At 40.2% G+C, this 16,071-nt stretch overlaps 1 protein-coding gene across 1 annotated transcript; it reads left to right on the top strand.

Moving 5' to 3' along the window:
* The first annotated feature begins 323 nt into the window (after positions 1-323).
* Positions 324-7,706, top strand: LOC141494801 (brain-specific serine protease 4-like). The gene is made up of 6 exons (XM_074195990.1): positions 324-447; positions 1,580-1,606; positions 2,135-2,297; positions 3,610-3,884; positions 6,136-6,293; positions 7,000-7,706. The coding sequence occupies exons 1-6, from the start codon at positions 345-347 to the stop codon at positions 7,222-7,224; spliced, it is 951 nt and encodes a 316-aa protein (XP_074052091.1). The 5' UTR covers positions 324-344; the 3' UTR covers positions 7,225-7,706.
* Positions 7,707-16,071: the final 8,365 nt, after the last annotated feature.

Raw genomic sequence — 16,071 nt, 5'->3', positions numbered from 1 at the left:
TTTACTCTCTATGGCCCTATCTTACTCTGACCTTCTGGCTTCTAAGGTCCCAATCTTAACATTTTTTTTTTTTGTGCTTTGCTTCTCTTCTCTTCTCTCCCTTCTCCTCCCCAAGACCAGGGAGCTTGCCCCAAAGCCAACCATTCCATGGGCCTGAGGCAGGTGGAGGAAGCTGGTTCTGCCCAAGGCCACATTAATGACCCACAGCCTTGGGACAGGGCCTCAGTCAAGAAGACACTGAGTCAACTGGTCTAACAGCATTCCAGCCTTCCTATGGATAAAAACCTAGGGCCTGCAAGTCAGGCCACACACTCAGTCTTTTCTCCCTGGGACGCACAACTTCTATGGTCCTTGTTGGAGGGCCTCACTCACCCATCATGGGATTTCCCAGCTATTATTGGGGCTGGTTCTGGTTCTTGGTCTATCTGTTGCTCCTGACCCATGCTGGTGAGTTATTGAAGTGGGTTCTCTTGAATGAACTTGTCACTTTTCTCTGGCTTCTTGTATCTCACCTTCTTCCTCTCTTCTGCAGTGTATATTCCGCATTTCCCTTAGAGAACCCTAGTTCCAGCTCCATGGCTTTCTATCTATGCTTCCCATTCCTAACTATCTCTCAGGTTCTTTTACACCTGTATCTTCTCCTTTTTTCTGCTCCTGTTTTATCATCTTTTTTATTTTTATTGAATTTTTATTTATTTCTCTTATTCTCTTTCCACTCTGGTGTCTGTTTTTCTTCTTTTTGTCTTTGCAGCTTGGTTTCTTGTTGTCCTTAATTTTCTTTTACTTTCTACCTCTAATTGTGTCTGCGTGTGTGCGTGTGTGCGTGTGTGCGTGTGTGTGTGTGTGTGTGTGTGTGTGTTTGCAACCTTGCAATAGGAGTCAGAAACCCTTGACTTTTAATCTTGGTTCTGCCATTGACTCAATGTATGACTTTGAGTGAGAGACTTCTCCTCCTTGGGTCCCTTCCAACTGTGACATCTTATGAGTCAATGAATCTGTCCGTGTCTCTTCTCTGTCTATTTTGACTTATCTCCCTCTATTGTTCCTTCTCTTCTCTCATCTTGTCTTTGCCACAATTTCCATACAAGAGAGGGTAGAGATTCTGAAAAGGATATTGGACAGGTTTAGTCAGAGGAAATGGATTGGAAGGCTAGAGAGGCAGTACACTGCTCCAGGGGAGAACTGAGGTCAGGAGCATAAGTGATGGGTATTAAGATAAACCTATACTGGAGACTCAGACTCAGATGTAGGACAAAGGTAAAAAGGATTGGTTCTTATAAACTGTTTCTCCTTGCATCCGTCTCTGAATTTTCAGAGAGCTTACAATAATCAACCTGAACAACTTGTAGATGGAAAGTTCTAGCAGATAGAGGGAGGATGAACAGAGGGGTACTTGAGCAGTCAGAGGTAGAGGAGAACAAAAAGCCTCCAGGCAATGTCTCCCCCTGGGACCTGGGTGGGGTTTCTCAGAAAAGGAAGAAGCAGGTTTGGAGCAGGTTTGGGGGACAGTATGCTTGGGTTTAGAGTCACTGAACCTCTTTTATTCAATCACCCTGACCTTTTTCTTTTTTCCTACTAGCCACTCCAGAAGCTGCTGAGATGCCAGGTGAGTAGGAAATTCTGTGGCAACCTCCAGCATGAACAGGGAAGGGAAAGATAGGGAAGAGAGAAGATCAAGTGGAAGCGCCAAGAAAATTTGAGAAAAGTGAAAATGTAGAAAAAGGAAAGAGGAAGATGATAATGAGAAGGGAAGAAAGAGAATAAGTGTTTATATAGTTCTTTCTAAGTATTATGCTAAATATTATACACATATTTTCTAATTTAATCCTCACAACAATTCTGCAAGATAGATATTGTTACCATACTCATTTGGCAGTTGAGAAAACTGAGGCAAACAGAAGTTAGGTGACTTACCCAGGGTCACATAGCAAGTGTCCAAAATTAGATTAGAACTCAGGGCTTCCTGATTCCAGGTCCAGTGCTCTATCCTTGGAGTCATTTAGCTTCCTCTAAGGGAGAGTAGGAGTTCTCATTACAGGATAGAGATCAAGAAAAGCAAAGAGAGAAAGATGGGAAGTTAGAAAAGAGTAGCTAGTGAAGAGAAAGGAGTTCTAACCTCCCACTTTTCCTCCAGACTGTGGAAAACCCCAGCAGCTAAACCGAATTGTAGGGGGTGAGAATGCCATGGAGGCTGAATGGCCATGGATAGTCAGTATCCAGAAGAATGGGACACATCACTGTGCTGGCTCCTTGATCACCAATAGATGGGTAGTTACTGCTGCCCATTGCTTCAAAGAGTATGTATTCCCCCTATTCCTCTCCTCTCCTAGAAACTATATATTCTTCTCTAAGATCTCATCTCTTCCTAATAAGTAATAATTATCATTACATTATCTTTCTTTCTCTTGCCTTCTTCATTCCTTCTTTCTTCATTTTCTTTTTTTCCTTGTTTCTTTCTTCCTTCCTTTGCTTTTCATACTTGTAGGTTCTCTGCCCAAAGGTCTATAAGATTTCTTGACTTTCAAAGTTCTCATTTTTTTTTAGCCCTTTAAGGTTTGTAAAGGGCTACAATATTACTTCATTTTATTTGGTTCTCATAACATCCCCTGTGAATTATATGGTATTATTATCCTCTTTTCACAGAGGAGGAAATTGAGACAGGGGAATTAAGTGACTTGTGTCTAAGGTAGGATTTGAATTCAGATCTTCCTGACTTCAAATGTAGCATACTATTACATTATTTCAGCTAGTTCTTACAAAGGTATCCTGGGGCCCAGACTTTTTTTATCCTAAAATTCATCTACCTTGTTGCTCTGCCTTCCCTCAGGACTCAGGAGTCTTGTCACCTAGAATTCTTCCTCCTAGAATCCAGGCATTCCTGTTTCTCTTGCCTTTTGGCCATAGAACTCAAGTATTTTCACTCCCTGATCTCCCTCAGAACATAGCATACTTAAAGCTAGAAGGTACTTTCAATATCCTTTGGTTGAATCCCTTCATTTTACCGACCAAGAGCTTGAGACACACAGAGATGAAGTTACTTGTCCAATGTCAGGCAGACTTAAGATGAAAATTCATGGTCTTCAGCTTTAAATCCAGAGATTTTTTCCATGGTACTACACTTTTCTCCCATGCTCTGGTATCCTGTCCCCCATCTCTCTTTCCTCTAAGAATCACATTTCTTGTCCCTACTTCCTTCCTTAAAAAACAAGCATCCTGTGCCTCCAGACTCCTGTACTACAAGAACTTTAGCATATGTCTTCCCTGTGGGGTTGGGGGAGGAGAGAAAGTGTAGCTAGCTAGTCCAACTACAACCTGACCAAAATTCATTCTATACCATTCATGACTAGTAGTCTTCCTGCTTTCTCTTAGACTTCTAGTGAGGAAGAACTCCCTGAGGCAGCTCATTTCACTCTCATGGAACTTTAATTGCTTGAAGGTTTTCTTTATATCAATCCTCTCTATCTCTCTAAGAATTTTGTCTTCTTGTTCTCCTTTAGAACCTAGGTGTCCAACCCCCACACCTCTCTCCCTTCACTTAGAATCCAGAAGTCCTGTCCCCAACAGTCTCCTATTTTGCTAGCTCTGAACCAGCTATTTCTCTCTTTCCAGATCTGTGGAGTCATCTCAATATTCAATACTTCTGGGGGCCTGGCAGTTGGGAAAACCTGGCCCTCGGGCCATACGAGTGGGTATGGCTTGGGTTTTGCCCTACCCTAGATACACCTGGCCAAAGAGCAACCAGGGGGACATTGCCCTGGTCCGCCTCAATCACTCCATCAAATTCTCTGAGCATATCCTGCCCATCTGTTTGCCTGACAGCACTGTGGATCTTCTTCCTGGTACCTCCTGTTGGATTGCTGGTTGGGGCAGCATTGGAGATGGAGGTGAGATACTCCATGAAATACCCATCTTCTCTTAAAGGAAAAGAAAAGAGAAATTTCTATAGGAAGCTATAAATCTCTAGAGACAGAGACAAACAGGCAGGAGAACTGAATTCCATGCTTTGGTCATACTGTAGCTAGACTAGGGTTTAATTCTGGATTTCATTATCAGCAGGACTTTGACAATAGTGAGCTTACCTAAGGAAAGGCAAATAGGAGGTTGAGAGAACTTGCAGCCATGTTTGAGAGTGCTCAAAGGAACTGGAAATGTTGGAGAAGATCTGGAAAGAACATGATAATTTCCCTCAAGTATTTTGAGGACTGCCATGTTAAAAAAAAAAAAAGATTTATATTCATTCTGCTTGACTTTAGTGGGTAGAATTGGGAACATTAGGTGGAAGTTACAGAGAAGATTTTGACTTAACATTAGGGACAACTTCCCCAACAAAGAAAATTATATCCCAAAGTGTAATGGGCTACTTCAGGGGGAATGATGGAAGAGCTTCTCATCACTGAAAGTCTTCAATGGGACTTGAGATGACTCTTTGTTGGAGATATTGCCAAAGCAGTTTATCCTTCAAGCGGGGAGTAGATTAGATGAGTTTGAGGACATTTCCCACTCTGAGATTATGGTCTTATTTGAAAGACACAATAAGACAGAGAAGCAAAGACAGAATGCTAAGATTTCAAGGACCAGAGAGCCCCCACTCAGTTGACATAAATCAGAGTTTATTGATAGTTTTCAAAGCCACTGATCTAAACACGGACAAAAGGCTTCGAGGAGACATGTTCTAATTTATTTCAATGTTGATTCTGGTCCAAAGATAGGGAAGTAATAAAAGTTCTGGTCCTAGGACACCAGTCCTTCTCAGAGTAGCAGGGTAATTTTGAGTGGGCAACAATAGTTAGGGCTGCACACAGGTGTAGTTTTATTCTCCAGACAGAGGACAATCGGCAATTGCCCAGGAAATGAGCTTATCATTAAGACACTATAGCTATTTCTAGTTATCTCTCTATCTCTGTCTCTCCTTTTGAGGAGTCAGAAGGAATTAGCCATGTTTAACCAGGCTGCCTCAGATTCAGCGAAGCAAAAATGTGAAAAATCTACTTTAGGGGTGGCTAGGTGGCACAGTGGATAAAGCAATGGCCCTGGAGTGAGGAATACCTGGGTTCAAATCCAATCTCAGACACTTAATAATTACCTATCTGTGTGGCCTTGGGCAAGCCACTTAATTCTATTTGCTTTGCAAAAACCTAAAAAAAAAAATTTAAAAAATCTACTTTATATGCCAGTTTTTAAATGTTGCTATAGTAAAATGATAGAAGGGTTTATCTGAAAGGTAAACCTCACAGGTCTTTTAGTTTAACTCTGGCCTAAACTGTAGTAAAACTTGCAACTACTCAAAGATCTCCAGGAATGGAGCAGCACTACTGGGCCACTTATTCTTTCAATGTTTGGTCTTTTTACTTTTGTTGTTTTATAATTTTTCAGTCATGTTTGACTATTTTGATCTCTCGTAAAGACACTGAAATGGTTTGCCATTTCCTTCTTCAGCCTCCACTGTGGCAAACAAGGTTAAATGACTTGCCTAGGGTCACACTAATAAGATGCTAATAAGTGTCTGAAGTAGTATTTGAACTCAGATCTTCCTGACTTGGCACTCTACCACCTAGCTGTCTTACAATTTTCACAGATGATGATGATGGTAGTGATAAAAAGCCTATACATGTGTGTGTGTGTATGCATATGAATTTTGTATCCTCTCTCCATCAAATTAAGTCCAATATAAATTTCCCTCGGTGAACTGAGCAAAGGACTAGACTAGAATCCACTTGGGAACAGTTGCCCAAGAACAGATATATGGACACAGATTGAAAGACACAGAGGAAAGGAAAGACAGCCAAATCTAGAGACAGATTTAGGGAGCAAACCAAACAGAAAAGAAACTGAGACAACAGAAAGAGACAAACAATGAGGCTTAAGATTCCGAGTCAAAAAAAATGAGGCATTTATAATATTGGGAATATCCTCAAATTGTGAAATTGCTAGCAGGCAGTCTTCTCCTTACCATCAGTGATAAAATCCTGAGGAAGAGATCCTGGTGCTGACCCTGGTGCTAAGGGATGAGTGTGAACCACTTTTTATTGTCTGGGTAGAGATGGGGAAAAGAAAGGGTTTCTGGGAGGTACCTGGGTATGGAGAATACTAGATGTAAGTGATGACTCTCTTTCCTTTCCCCTTTCTCTCACTTAGTTCCCCTGCCATATCCTCAGACCTTGCAGAAATTGAAAGTTCCCATCATCTCTTCTGAGACATGCAGCCGCCTCTACTGGCGGGGTGTAGGTCAGGAGATCATCACCTCAGATATGCTGTGTGCTGGCTACCTAGAAGGCAAGAAGGATGCATGCCTGGTAAGTGCCAACCCTGGGTCAAGTGATTGGTCTACTCTAGAGGGAGCTATCTTCTCCCTCACTTCTCAAACCCCAGACCTAGCTAGATAGAGCCCACTGACAATGAGTTCTACCAAGAATCAGATGATGTTTCTGTTCATTGGTCTCTGTTGCCTGTCTCACTCCCCTTGGTATGATAACGCAAGAAACAAGCAACTATTTCTCTCAAGAGCAATTATAAACAGATCTCCCAAACTGCTCTATTCTTAGCAACCAGAAAACTTGCATTTAGCCTCCTGAGCCCCTACCATGTGTCCACACAGGAGTGATAGGCTACCTGAACAAAGCAGATCGGTTTGACTGCACCATAAAATCCATAAAGGGGAATTAGTGTATCATAAATCTGGAAAGGTCAGTTGGGATCAGATTCTGAAGGACTTTGATGTTAAACAGAAAAGAGAATTGAGGTTAGTGAATTTTTAAAAATGTTCTCCCACCTAATTTCCTTTGTGTCAGTCTGTCTGCTTTCCTTTAGAAATTGTAGTGGCTGCTCAGCTATTTTTTTCCTAATCTTAGAATATTTCAGTAGGGAAGGTAAAGAAAGATGTCAACAGATTGGGCCCAATTTGCCCATCCCAGAGTTAGGCATTATAATGAACTTTTACACTCAACTAGCTGATTCTCCTTTCACATTCTAAATGTATGTAACTTTTCTCCATCTCTGCAGGGTGACTCGGGGGGCCCCCTGATGTGCCAAGTGAATGGGTCCTGGCTTCTTGGTGGCATCATCAGCTGGGGAGAGGGCTGTGCTGAGCGCGACCGACCTGGCGTCTACATTAGCCTCACTGCCCACCAGGCCTGGATCCAAAGGGTAGTGCAAGGGGCACAGTTTCGGGGACAGTCACGGGAAGACACCAATGACTTCAGGCTTGGAAATGGGAGGCATGTTTAAGATTAGACTTCAGTCCTCCTAGGATGGGAAAGATGCCTGAGTCTGAGAGTGGGGGATCTGGGGGACAGCTGTGGGGTCAGCTAGATGCCTGGGTCTTTGACTTCGTGTTGAAGTTTTTATCCTACCTCTGAAGGGTGACAGAGCTCAGATGCCTCCCTTCATGCACCAGCTCTGCTTCCATTTAGATTTCCCTGAGCCTATACCATCTCCCTCTGGGATTAGGCACCCTCTCTCCCAGCCTCCTCCAGGCCCTTAGAGAAAGCAGGATATGGGTAGAAGGTGAGGATCCCAAACTCCTGGGTCCTTTCCCCGCTGGCCGGTGACCCAGAGCTGCCTCAGTCTCACACACTGCTTGGGGTGAGGGAAGAAGAATATAGTCCTCAAGAAAACATATGTTTGAATATTAACTGATTTTTATAGTTATTTGTAACCACTTCCATGTATCTAATTCTATTTATTCCTCTAATTTCAATAAATTATTTATTCACCTATCCTGGAAGTTTTCTTCTACTCAAGCTTCTTGTTTTCCTGGCTTGGTATCTTGACCAAGACAGAAATATCCTTTCCATTACCCTCAAAGGGGCATTTCCCAGGCCACAGGGATTCTCCTAGAATCCAGATTACTAAATCCCAAAGTCCAGAAATATTATAGAATAGAGGAAATAGTTGGACTATACTAGGGTCCTAATCTTAGTTCTATCAATTGTGGAAATTTGGACAAATTCCTTTTCCCCCAAGATTCATTTGTCTCATCTTTAAAATTAGATATTGGACTAGATTATATTTAAGGTTCTTTCCAAATCTGATATTCCATGACCTAAAATCCCTTAAAAGAAATTTGATATTCTATGTTCTTTGTTATAAGAAAGATCTTTTCTATCTCTGACATTCTATAGTTTAAGGTGTTTTCCAACTATGGAATTTTGTGTTCTGTGTTCTAACTCCCTTGTAGCTCTGATATTCTATGGTCTAAGTCCCTTTCAAATCTGATATTCCATGTTCTTTGTTCTAAACTCCCTTACAGCTCTGAAATGATATATTCTATGTTCTAAGGTCTCTTCTAGCTTTAGTATTCTATAGTGTAAATCCTAACTCTAATATTCTATGACTCTTCTTAGTTTTCCAGGCTTCAGTGCCTTGTTTCCTGACTCATAACCCTTGGAGTTCCTATATCATTGTCATAGCTCAAAATTATATAACACTTTAAGCTCTGCAGAAACCAGAGATGTGACTGAAGTGAGGAAAAGGGAGGGAGTCAAATTAGAGATACTGCCCTGTGGGGCAAAAAAGGATTAAATGTATAGGGCATGGAGTTGGGAATTCTTACACTCCAAACTGGATCAACACTGAATGTCTCTGTAGGGGGAAAAAGAAGCCTGGTATTCTGGAGACTGGTGTTCTAGATGATCTCTGAAGCAGGATTTTTCTTGTGTCATGGAAAACCCCTTGGTAGTCTGGTGAAGTCTACCCTTTTCAGAATAATGTGATTTGTTTTTTTTTTTAATGCATAAAACAAAATACATCAGATCACAAAGCAAACCAATTATAATAAAAATAAAGATGCAATTTTTTTCTCCCCATCCAACTTCATAAACCCCTTGAAATCCATCCATGGAACTCAGGTTGAAAAACACCAAAAAAACCCACTGGCTCACATAATCTTACTATTCAGTTGATTCCCCTGTCCTATCCTTCCAGGCCTAAATTTAGGGATAGGATCATTGATGACATTAATAATGATCATCTAATAGTTTCATAATATTTGTTGACTTACAGAGATAGATAAGGCAACAAAATGAGTAACTTGTCCATTTTTGAACAATCTGGATTCAAATTCAGTTTTCCTGACTTCATTACCAGTACTTTTTCCCCCTCCCCCATCAAACCATTATACTTCCTCTCTCAAAGCATCCCAATCAAACATCACAACCTTCTTAAATGGTGTGTGTAGTGTACAGAACATCATGGGGGAGGGGCTGAGAAAAATACAAAATTTCTGTGAGACTTAGACCTGTCTTCATGGAGCTTAAAGAACATACTTTCTCACAAGACCTTCATAAAGTTGGAAGGGCAATATTAACCTCATTTTATAAATACCTCAGGCTTATATTGCAAACATTATATTGGAAACATTAGCAACATTACAGGTATTACTTTCAGGGAAGACACATTCCTTCCCAGATTGGAGAAGGTAGATCATTCACCATTTCAATTCAGATAAGAAAAATGTAGTAGGAGCAAAAAACCCAAACAATCTCCCAAACCGCAAGATTCAGGGACTACCTGTTTCATAATCAATTCATTGAGTATTGGTGATAGGTAAAGCTGGGGAGGAAAAACAACACTTAACTTATCAATGTATGGCTATCAACTGCCTCCTATATCTTTGGGACCAATCAGGATACCCTCTCCTGACTTGAACCTTTTCATTGGTTGTCTTCCATGTCTGGAATGTTTTCTCTCCTGGCTTCTTCAGCTTCCCCACAAGACTACTTGAATCTCTCCTTTTGCAAGAGGATTTTTCTATTTTCTGTCTCTCCTCATTCCCTCTCCCTTTGAGACTATCTCCCATTTAACTGCCTGTATGCAGTTATTTGCATGTTGTAGCCCCCTTTCTTGAAGGCAGTGAAGTATAATCATTTGACTGACTGATCTGAGAACCACTCAACTAAGTTGGAGAACATGCAGAGACTCCTTCTGTAGAAAGTCAAGTTAATCTTGATACCTTGCTCTTATTTAAATATTAAATCCAATAGATGCAATAAACATAAAATCATTCTGACTCAGAGGTAAGTAAAATATGGAAGATACAATTTCTCACTGAAAATCCTCATAGACACAAAGTATGTTTTCTTTATTCTGGGCCTAAGAGGTTCTGTTGGAAGATCAACCTTTCTGGGACCATTGATCTGAATTCAAAGTACCTTGAGTCTGAAGCATTATGTTTAATAATCAGATAGATTCAAAACAATATTTTATTGGAAAATATTCAAACAGCTATCTGGAAGATGGTCGTGTTATAGAGATCCTCCATCAGTTTGATTTTTATGTTCAAAGTACAATTAAGGCACAGGTTGTTTGTGAAAGAAAATACTGAGATGCTAAGAGTAAGAAATTCCTAAGAGTAAGTTTCATTCAGCTTCAGGAACTTAAAGATATTTTCAAGTCCCAGGGACTTTTATTTTTATATAAAATAAACAATTTTATCCTGCCATAAATGTTTCATATATATATGTCTGAATATTTATATATATATATATATTTACATAAAATGTTAGAATTTTCTGGTAATTTGTAGTATATCCTAATTTTTGCACACAAAGCCAGCTTATTTTAGATGAACAACTAGTAGTCTTTAAATTTAGAGGTTTAGTAAATGCATTATGCATTACTTCATTCTGTCCATATATTTGGGAAACCAGGGTTTTGCTTCCACCCAGGTGAGGAAACTGAGGCTCATGAGCATTAAGTAAATTGCTCAAGAACACGTACCTAGAAATAACAAAGTTATGACTAGCCTAGGGCCCAACAAATATTTCATAATTGTCAATTATTTGCACAACACTGTGCTAGATGCTGGAGATACAGACACAACCCCTCCTCTTAATCCCCCCAAACAGTCATTGTCTTCAAGGAGGTTACATTCTATTGAGTTTCCATTCAACATACACATGGTCTAATGCTCTTCCACAGGAGGCTTGATTGAATATCCTTCCAATGCCAGGGAGATATGTGGGGAGAGGGAAGGGGGGAGAAAAAACCCCCATTTTGTTGACACCCTTGATCCAACATGACCCTGTTTTAGGCTCAATCTCAATCCCAGGCAGTACTGTCTCAGAGATTTGGGGTGAGTCGAGCCTCCTCACCTGCTCCCAACTGATTCATTAAGTGAGTCACTTCAGATTCTAGAAATTCCTCCCCAGCAATGAGTGTGAAAACAATGAGACAGCTGGATTCTTGAATTTCTCTTCATACTCAAACTCCGAGTCACCTCTATTGACCCCTAACTTCCTTTTCATGCCCCATGTTGGCAGAACCCAACAAAAGAGCCGGGGGGGGGGGGGGGATTTTCCTGGCAAAGCAATTAGGAGAGCTTTTCTGCACATTGGGAGCCCCTTCCTATCCTGAAGCCTTCCTACTTTCTTCTCCTGCCCCTTTCAGGTCCCAGGCTGCCTTTTTGAGGCCTTAGCTCTTGTCAGATGCTGACTTCTATTCCTCGAAATCCTTGGGGTTTCCTTATCCTATTTCTTCCTAGGATGCTAGCAAAAGCATTCTGATTCTTGTGCTGCCCATTTCCTCCCTGCCCAGCCCCCTCAGCTCTTACTAATTCTTGGGTGGTGGTTTGGTCTAAAGAGATCTTTCCCCCCTAAGTCCTGAGCATTTCTTTAGTCCCTATTGGGGGAAGAGTCAGGAGCTGAAAATCTAAAGACATGAATCCCAGTTCTGACTTTGAAGGATGTGCTATGTGAACTTGGTCAAGTTACTTTCCCCCTTTGCCCCCCCCCCCCATCTATAAACTAAAGAGATCACACTATCTGAACTGTAAGGCCCTTTCCAGTTCCAACATTCTTTGTTGTGTATTCTAAGGTCCTTTCCATTTAGAGTTACAACTAGCATGGGATGATTAGGTTTTTTACCCAGAGTACCAACAACTGAGTGTGCTTCCTTTCCATGGTGACATGGCAGCATGAGCTGTCAAATAATAATAACTCCCCCTACTCCAAGAGGATGCCACTTCTAGGACCATCCCCTTCATCCCCAATCATTCAGGGATAAGAAATGGATTCTCTAGGACTAGACCACTCCCTCTCCAGTCATGACCCAAGCTCTCTGGGATGCCTGTACCCTTGACAATTTTTTTTGCTCTGGTTAAAAAAAAAAACCCAGCTATAAATCTTCCATTTCTCATAGTATGTGTTCCCAGATCTGAATATCTGTATCTGTATTTTCTATTCTAGGGTCCCATCTCTCTCTGATAGTCTATATTTTATGATTGTGATTCCAGTTCCTCACCTCCCACTCCAGAAGTCTGTCCTCTCCAACTCTGTTGCTTCCTGTTACTCTCTCTCTCCCCAGCCCACCCACCTCTTCTCCCCTAACTTCACGTAGGACCTGGGTTTTCCCACCCCACCCCCAGAGCATTCTTACCTGGGCTAAAGAACCCCTCCCTGCTTCACCATAACAGACAGGTCTCCTGCTAACAGGAGCAGAGAACCGGTCTGGGGAGGGAGGAGGTGACTCAGAGGGGAAGGAGGGCTGGGCAGGGGAAACTCAACGCCAGGTGTTCTGTGTTCTATCAACCTGGAAACCTCATCTCTCAGTTGGAACCCAAAGTCCACATTCCTGGCCTCCTTGCTAATTTCAGTACTGCTTTGGGGTATCTTCATTCAGACTCTCTCTACTCCTTAGCCTCCAGATCTTCCTATGCTATCTCTCAGGTTCTTCTTTTTCTTCTCTTTACCTCCTCCTTTTTGAATGCAACTTTGATTTTCCCTCTTGTATCTTCTCATGAAGCCCATAATCTTCTTTGTGTGCCTCAGTCTATCCACTCTTCTCTGAGTCCTTTAGTTTTCCCCTTCCTGTGTCTCTCAGTCTTTCTCTTTCTGGTGGTCTCCACCAGAGATCTACACAGTCCTTCAGTGATAGAGTATTATTTTGCTTGTCTTAACTTCCCTTCCCCATCAGAAAACACTTAAAGATACAAACAACTTTCCTCTTGGGTGAGCCCTCCAGACTTTTAGCAGTACTACTTCGTTATTTTCCCCTAAATGCTCTGTCACTCTCTTTTAAAGTCCAAACCCAAGGGTGTAGCTCAGGTGTAAGAAATAGCCTCAAATTATGTCAAGTAAGGACTGGTGGGGATCTTTATTCTGAAGAGGAGAAGATGGGTGTCGAGTTAAAGAAGTTATTTTCAAGTATTCTAAGGGGTATCACTTGAAGGGAGATTAGATTTCCTCTTCTAGGCCACATATTGAAAAATCAAGAAAGACTGTGGTTTAACATTTCACACCATTTACCAAAATAAGCTCAAAAATGGATACATGTTGAAGACATAAAATAGGGATATCACGAACAGTAGGGAAGTATGGAAAAGCTTACTGGTCAGATCTATAGATAAAGGAAAAAATGTTTATGATCAAACAAGAGATGGAGAGGATCAAGGGTGGCTAGGTGGTGCAGTGGATAAAGCACCAGCCCTGGAGTCAGGAGTACCTGGGTTCAAGTCTGATCTCAGACACTTAATAATTACCTAGCTGTGTGGCCTTGGGCAAGCCACTAAACCCCATTTGCATTGCAAAAACCTTAAAAAAAGAGAGGATAGAGAGGATCATAGGTAAAATGGATAACTGTAATTACATTAAATTAAAAAAGGTTTTGCATAAATAAAACCAAAGTATCCAAAATTAGAAGGAAAGTAGGAAATGGAGTTGGGGAGTGAGGTGAGAGGGTAGTATTTCATACCAAGTTTCTTAACATATTTCTTAAACACACAAGGAGCCAAGTCAAATTTATAAAAATAGGAACTATTCTCCAAAGGATATGTACAGACAGTTTTCAGAAGAAGAAACCAGATTTATCAATAGTTATATAAAATTCTCTAAATCATTAATAATTAGAGAAATGTTATTAAAACAAATCTGAGAAACTACCTCACATGTATCAGATTGGCTAACATGACAGAAAAGAAAATGACAAATCGTGGAGGGGATTTGGAAAAGTAGGGACACTAATGCAATGTTGGTAGCACTGAACCAATGCAACCATTTTGGAGAATAATTTGAAACTGCCCAAAGGGCTATAGAACTGTACATATCCTTTAAGCCAGTAATAATCCTAAGAGGTCTATTTCCGAAAGACAGCAAAGGAAAAGGACCAATATTTACAGTATTTATAGTATATTTATAGTAGCTCTTTTCATGGTGGCAAAGATTTGAAACTGAGGAATTTGAATTTGGAACTTGAGAACCTATCAATTGGGGAATGGCTGACCAAATTGTTCTATATAAGAAATGATGAAGGGGATGGTATCAGAAAAACCTGGAGAGCCTGGATGAAGTGATACAAAGTGAAGTGAGCAGAACTAGGAAAACATTGTACATAGTAATGAAGACAGAGAACACTGGGCAAAGAAAAATATTGTAATGTTCATACTGGAAACAAATTTTGTAATTTTTTCTGCATTTTTAATGTGCTTTCCCCCCCTTTTTTATTGGCTTTTGTAAACTCCATTTCTGCGAATCCTAAGTTACTCTGAAGTATATCTATCATCTATCTATCTATCTATCTATCATCTATACACACACACACACACACACACACACACACACACACATATATATATATATTGAAATATATCTATAAGCTTAACCTTTATCTGATACACTTGCCTATGGGGCAGGTCAATTATTCTTGTACATTAGATGTTACCTTATACCAGTTATTAACCCTTCCTACACCAGGTATTAACCACACTTTCAATGCCTTCCTATTCCACCTACCTCAGAGAGGTATTTAAGGAGTTCTGATGTTTGGCTGGCTCTTTTGCCCTTTACTATTAGACCTGACCAGGCAATGAGCTGCCTGTGAATTCTTCTCCATGTGGCTATGTCTCTTAAAGAATCCTTAACCATCTATAAGATGTTTAACTGATAGTTTTCTCTATTATTTGTTTGCCATAACTTTTAATAATTTTTTTTCCTTTTTAGCTCTTACACTCTGGGGTCAGATGTTCTATGAATTCCTCATCAAATGAACTCTTACTACAACCTAGGGACCTGACCCCTGTACCAGCAATATTATATTGATAATCAACTGAAAGATGTAGCTCTGATCAATGCAATGTTTCATGACTTCCAAAGGATTCATGATGAAAAATGCTAGAACTAATGAACTAATAGACATTGAAACATATTTTTCATTATTTTCCTGCTTTTTTTGGCAATGTGGTTAATGTGGAACTATTTCTCATTATTTTATATGTATAATGTAAATCATATTTCTTGTCTCTTCAATGGTTGGGGAAAAGGAGAGAGAGAGAGAATATTTGAAACTGAACATATAAAAAAATAGCTGCAACAAAAAAGAATGTGATCTAAAAAAACTGTTTTTTTTTTCTGGATTTGTTTTATTCAGTCTAACAAGCTCTCTATGTATTTCTACGCCCCTTCCCACTTAGTAACTTCTCTATTCTAAGGTCTTTCCCATGGAGAACTAGTTGTTTTGTATTAGAATTTTATCATTAGAAAAGGTCCTTGAGAGCAGATCTTGCTTACTTATATTCCTATTCCCACCGTTGCACATTGTGCTTGGCAGATAGTAAACATTTAAAAAATACTTTATCTATCCTAGAATAATTCAAAACTCTCTCAACAAAGTATTAGATTCCCTTCTAGTTTCCTGATTCCCACCCTAGCATGTCCATTGTGGTAGAGAAATTGAGAGTGAGCCTCTTCCTTCTCTTCTGATTCTCAATCCATGAGAATCAGAAGAACAAAATCAGAGGAAAAAAAATCACTTCATTTTCATCCACTGCCAGTACTCAACCTGATGGATGGTGATGAGACAGGGTTAACCAAAGGAAGCCTCATCCTTGGAACATGCACAGTGTGCTCTGCCTAATGAAAGCTTATATGGAAGAGGCTGAGGAGTCTGTTTCAAGTTACAATGAAGTATAAAGGAATGCACTTATTTCTCAGTTGAGAACATTCACAAGTGATCTAATCATATTTTAACCAATCCCTTTGGTGTTTTGTTGTTTGACATTCATTCTTTTTTCAGAGAATTTAGAAAATTATTTACATTTAATTTTTATATTACATGTAGATTATTCCTATTTCATGAAAGGTT

The sequence above is a fragment of the Macrotis lagotis genome, chromosome 8 (assembly GCF_037893015.1).
Source record: "Macrotis lagotis isolate mMagLag1 chromosome 8, bilby.v1.9.chrom.fasta, whole genome shotgun sequence".
NCBI lineage: Eukaryota > Metazoa > Chordata > Mammalia > Peramelemorphia > Peramelidae > Macrotis > Macrotis lagotis.
Note: the sequence above shows the minus strand (reverse complement) of the source record. Positions and strands in the feature narration are given on the sequence as shown.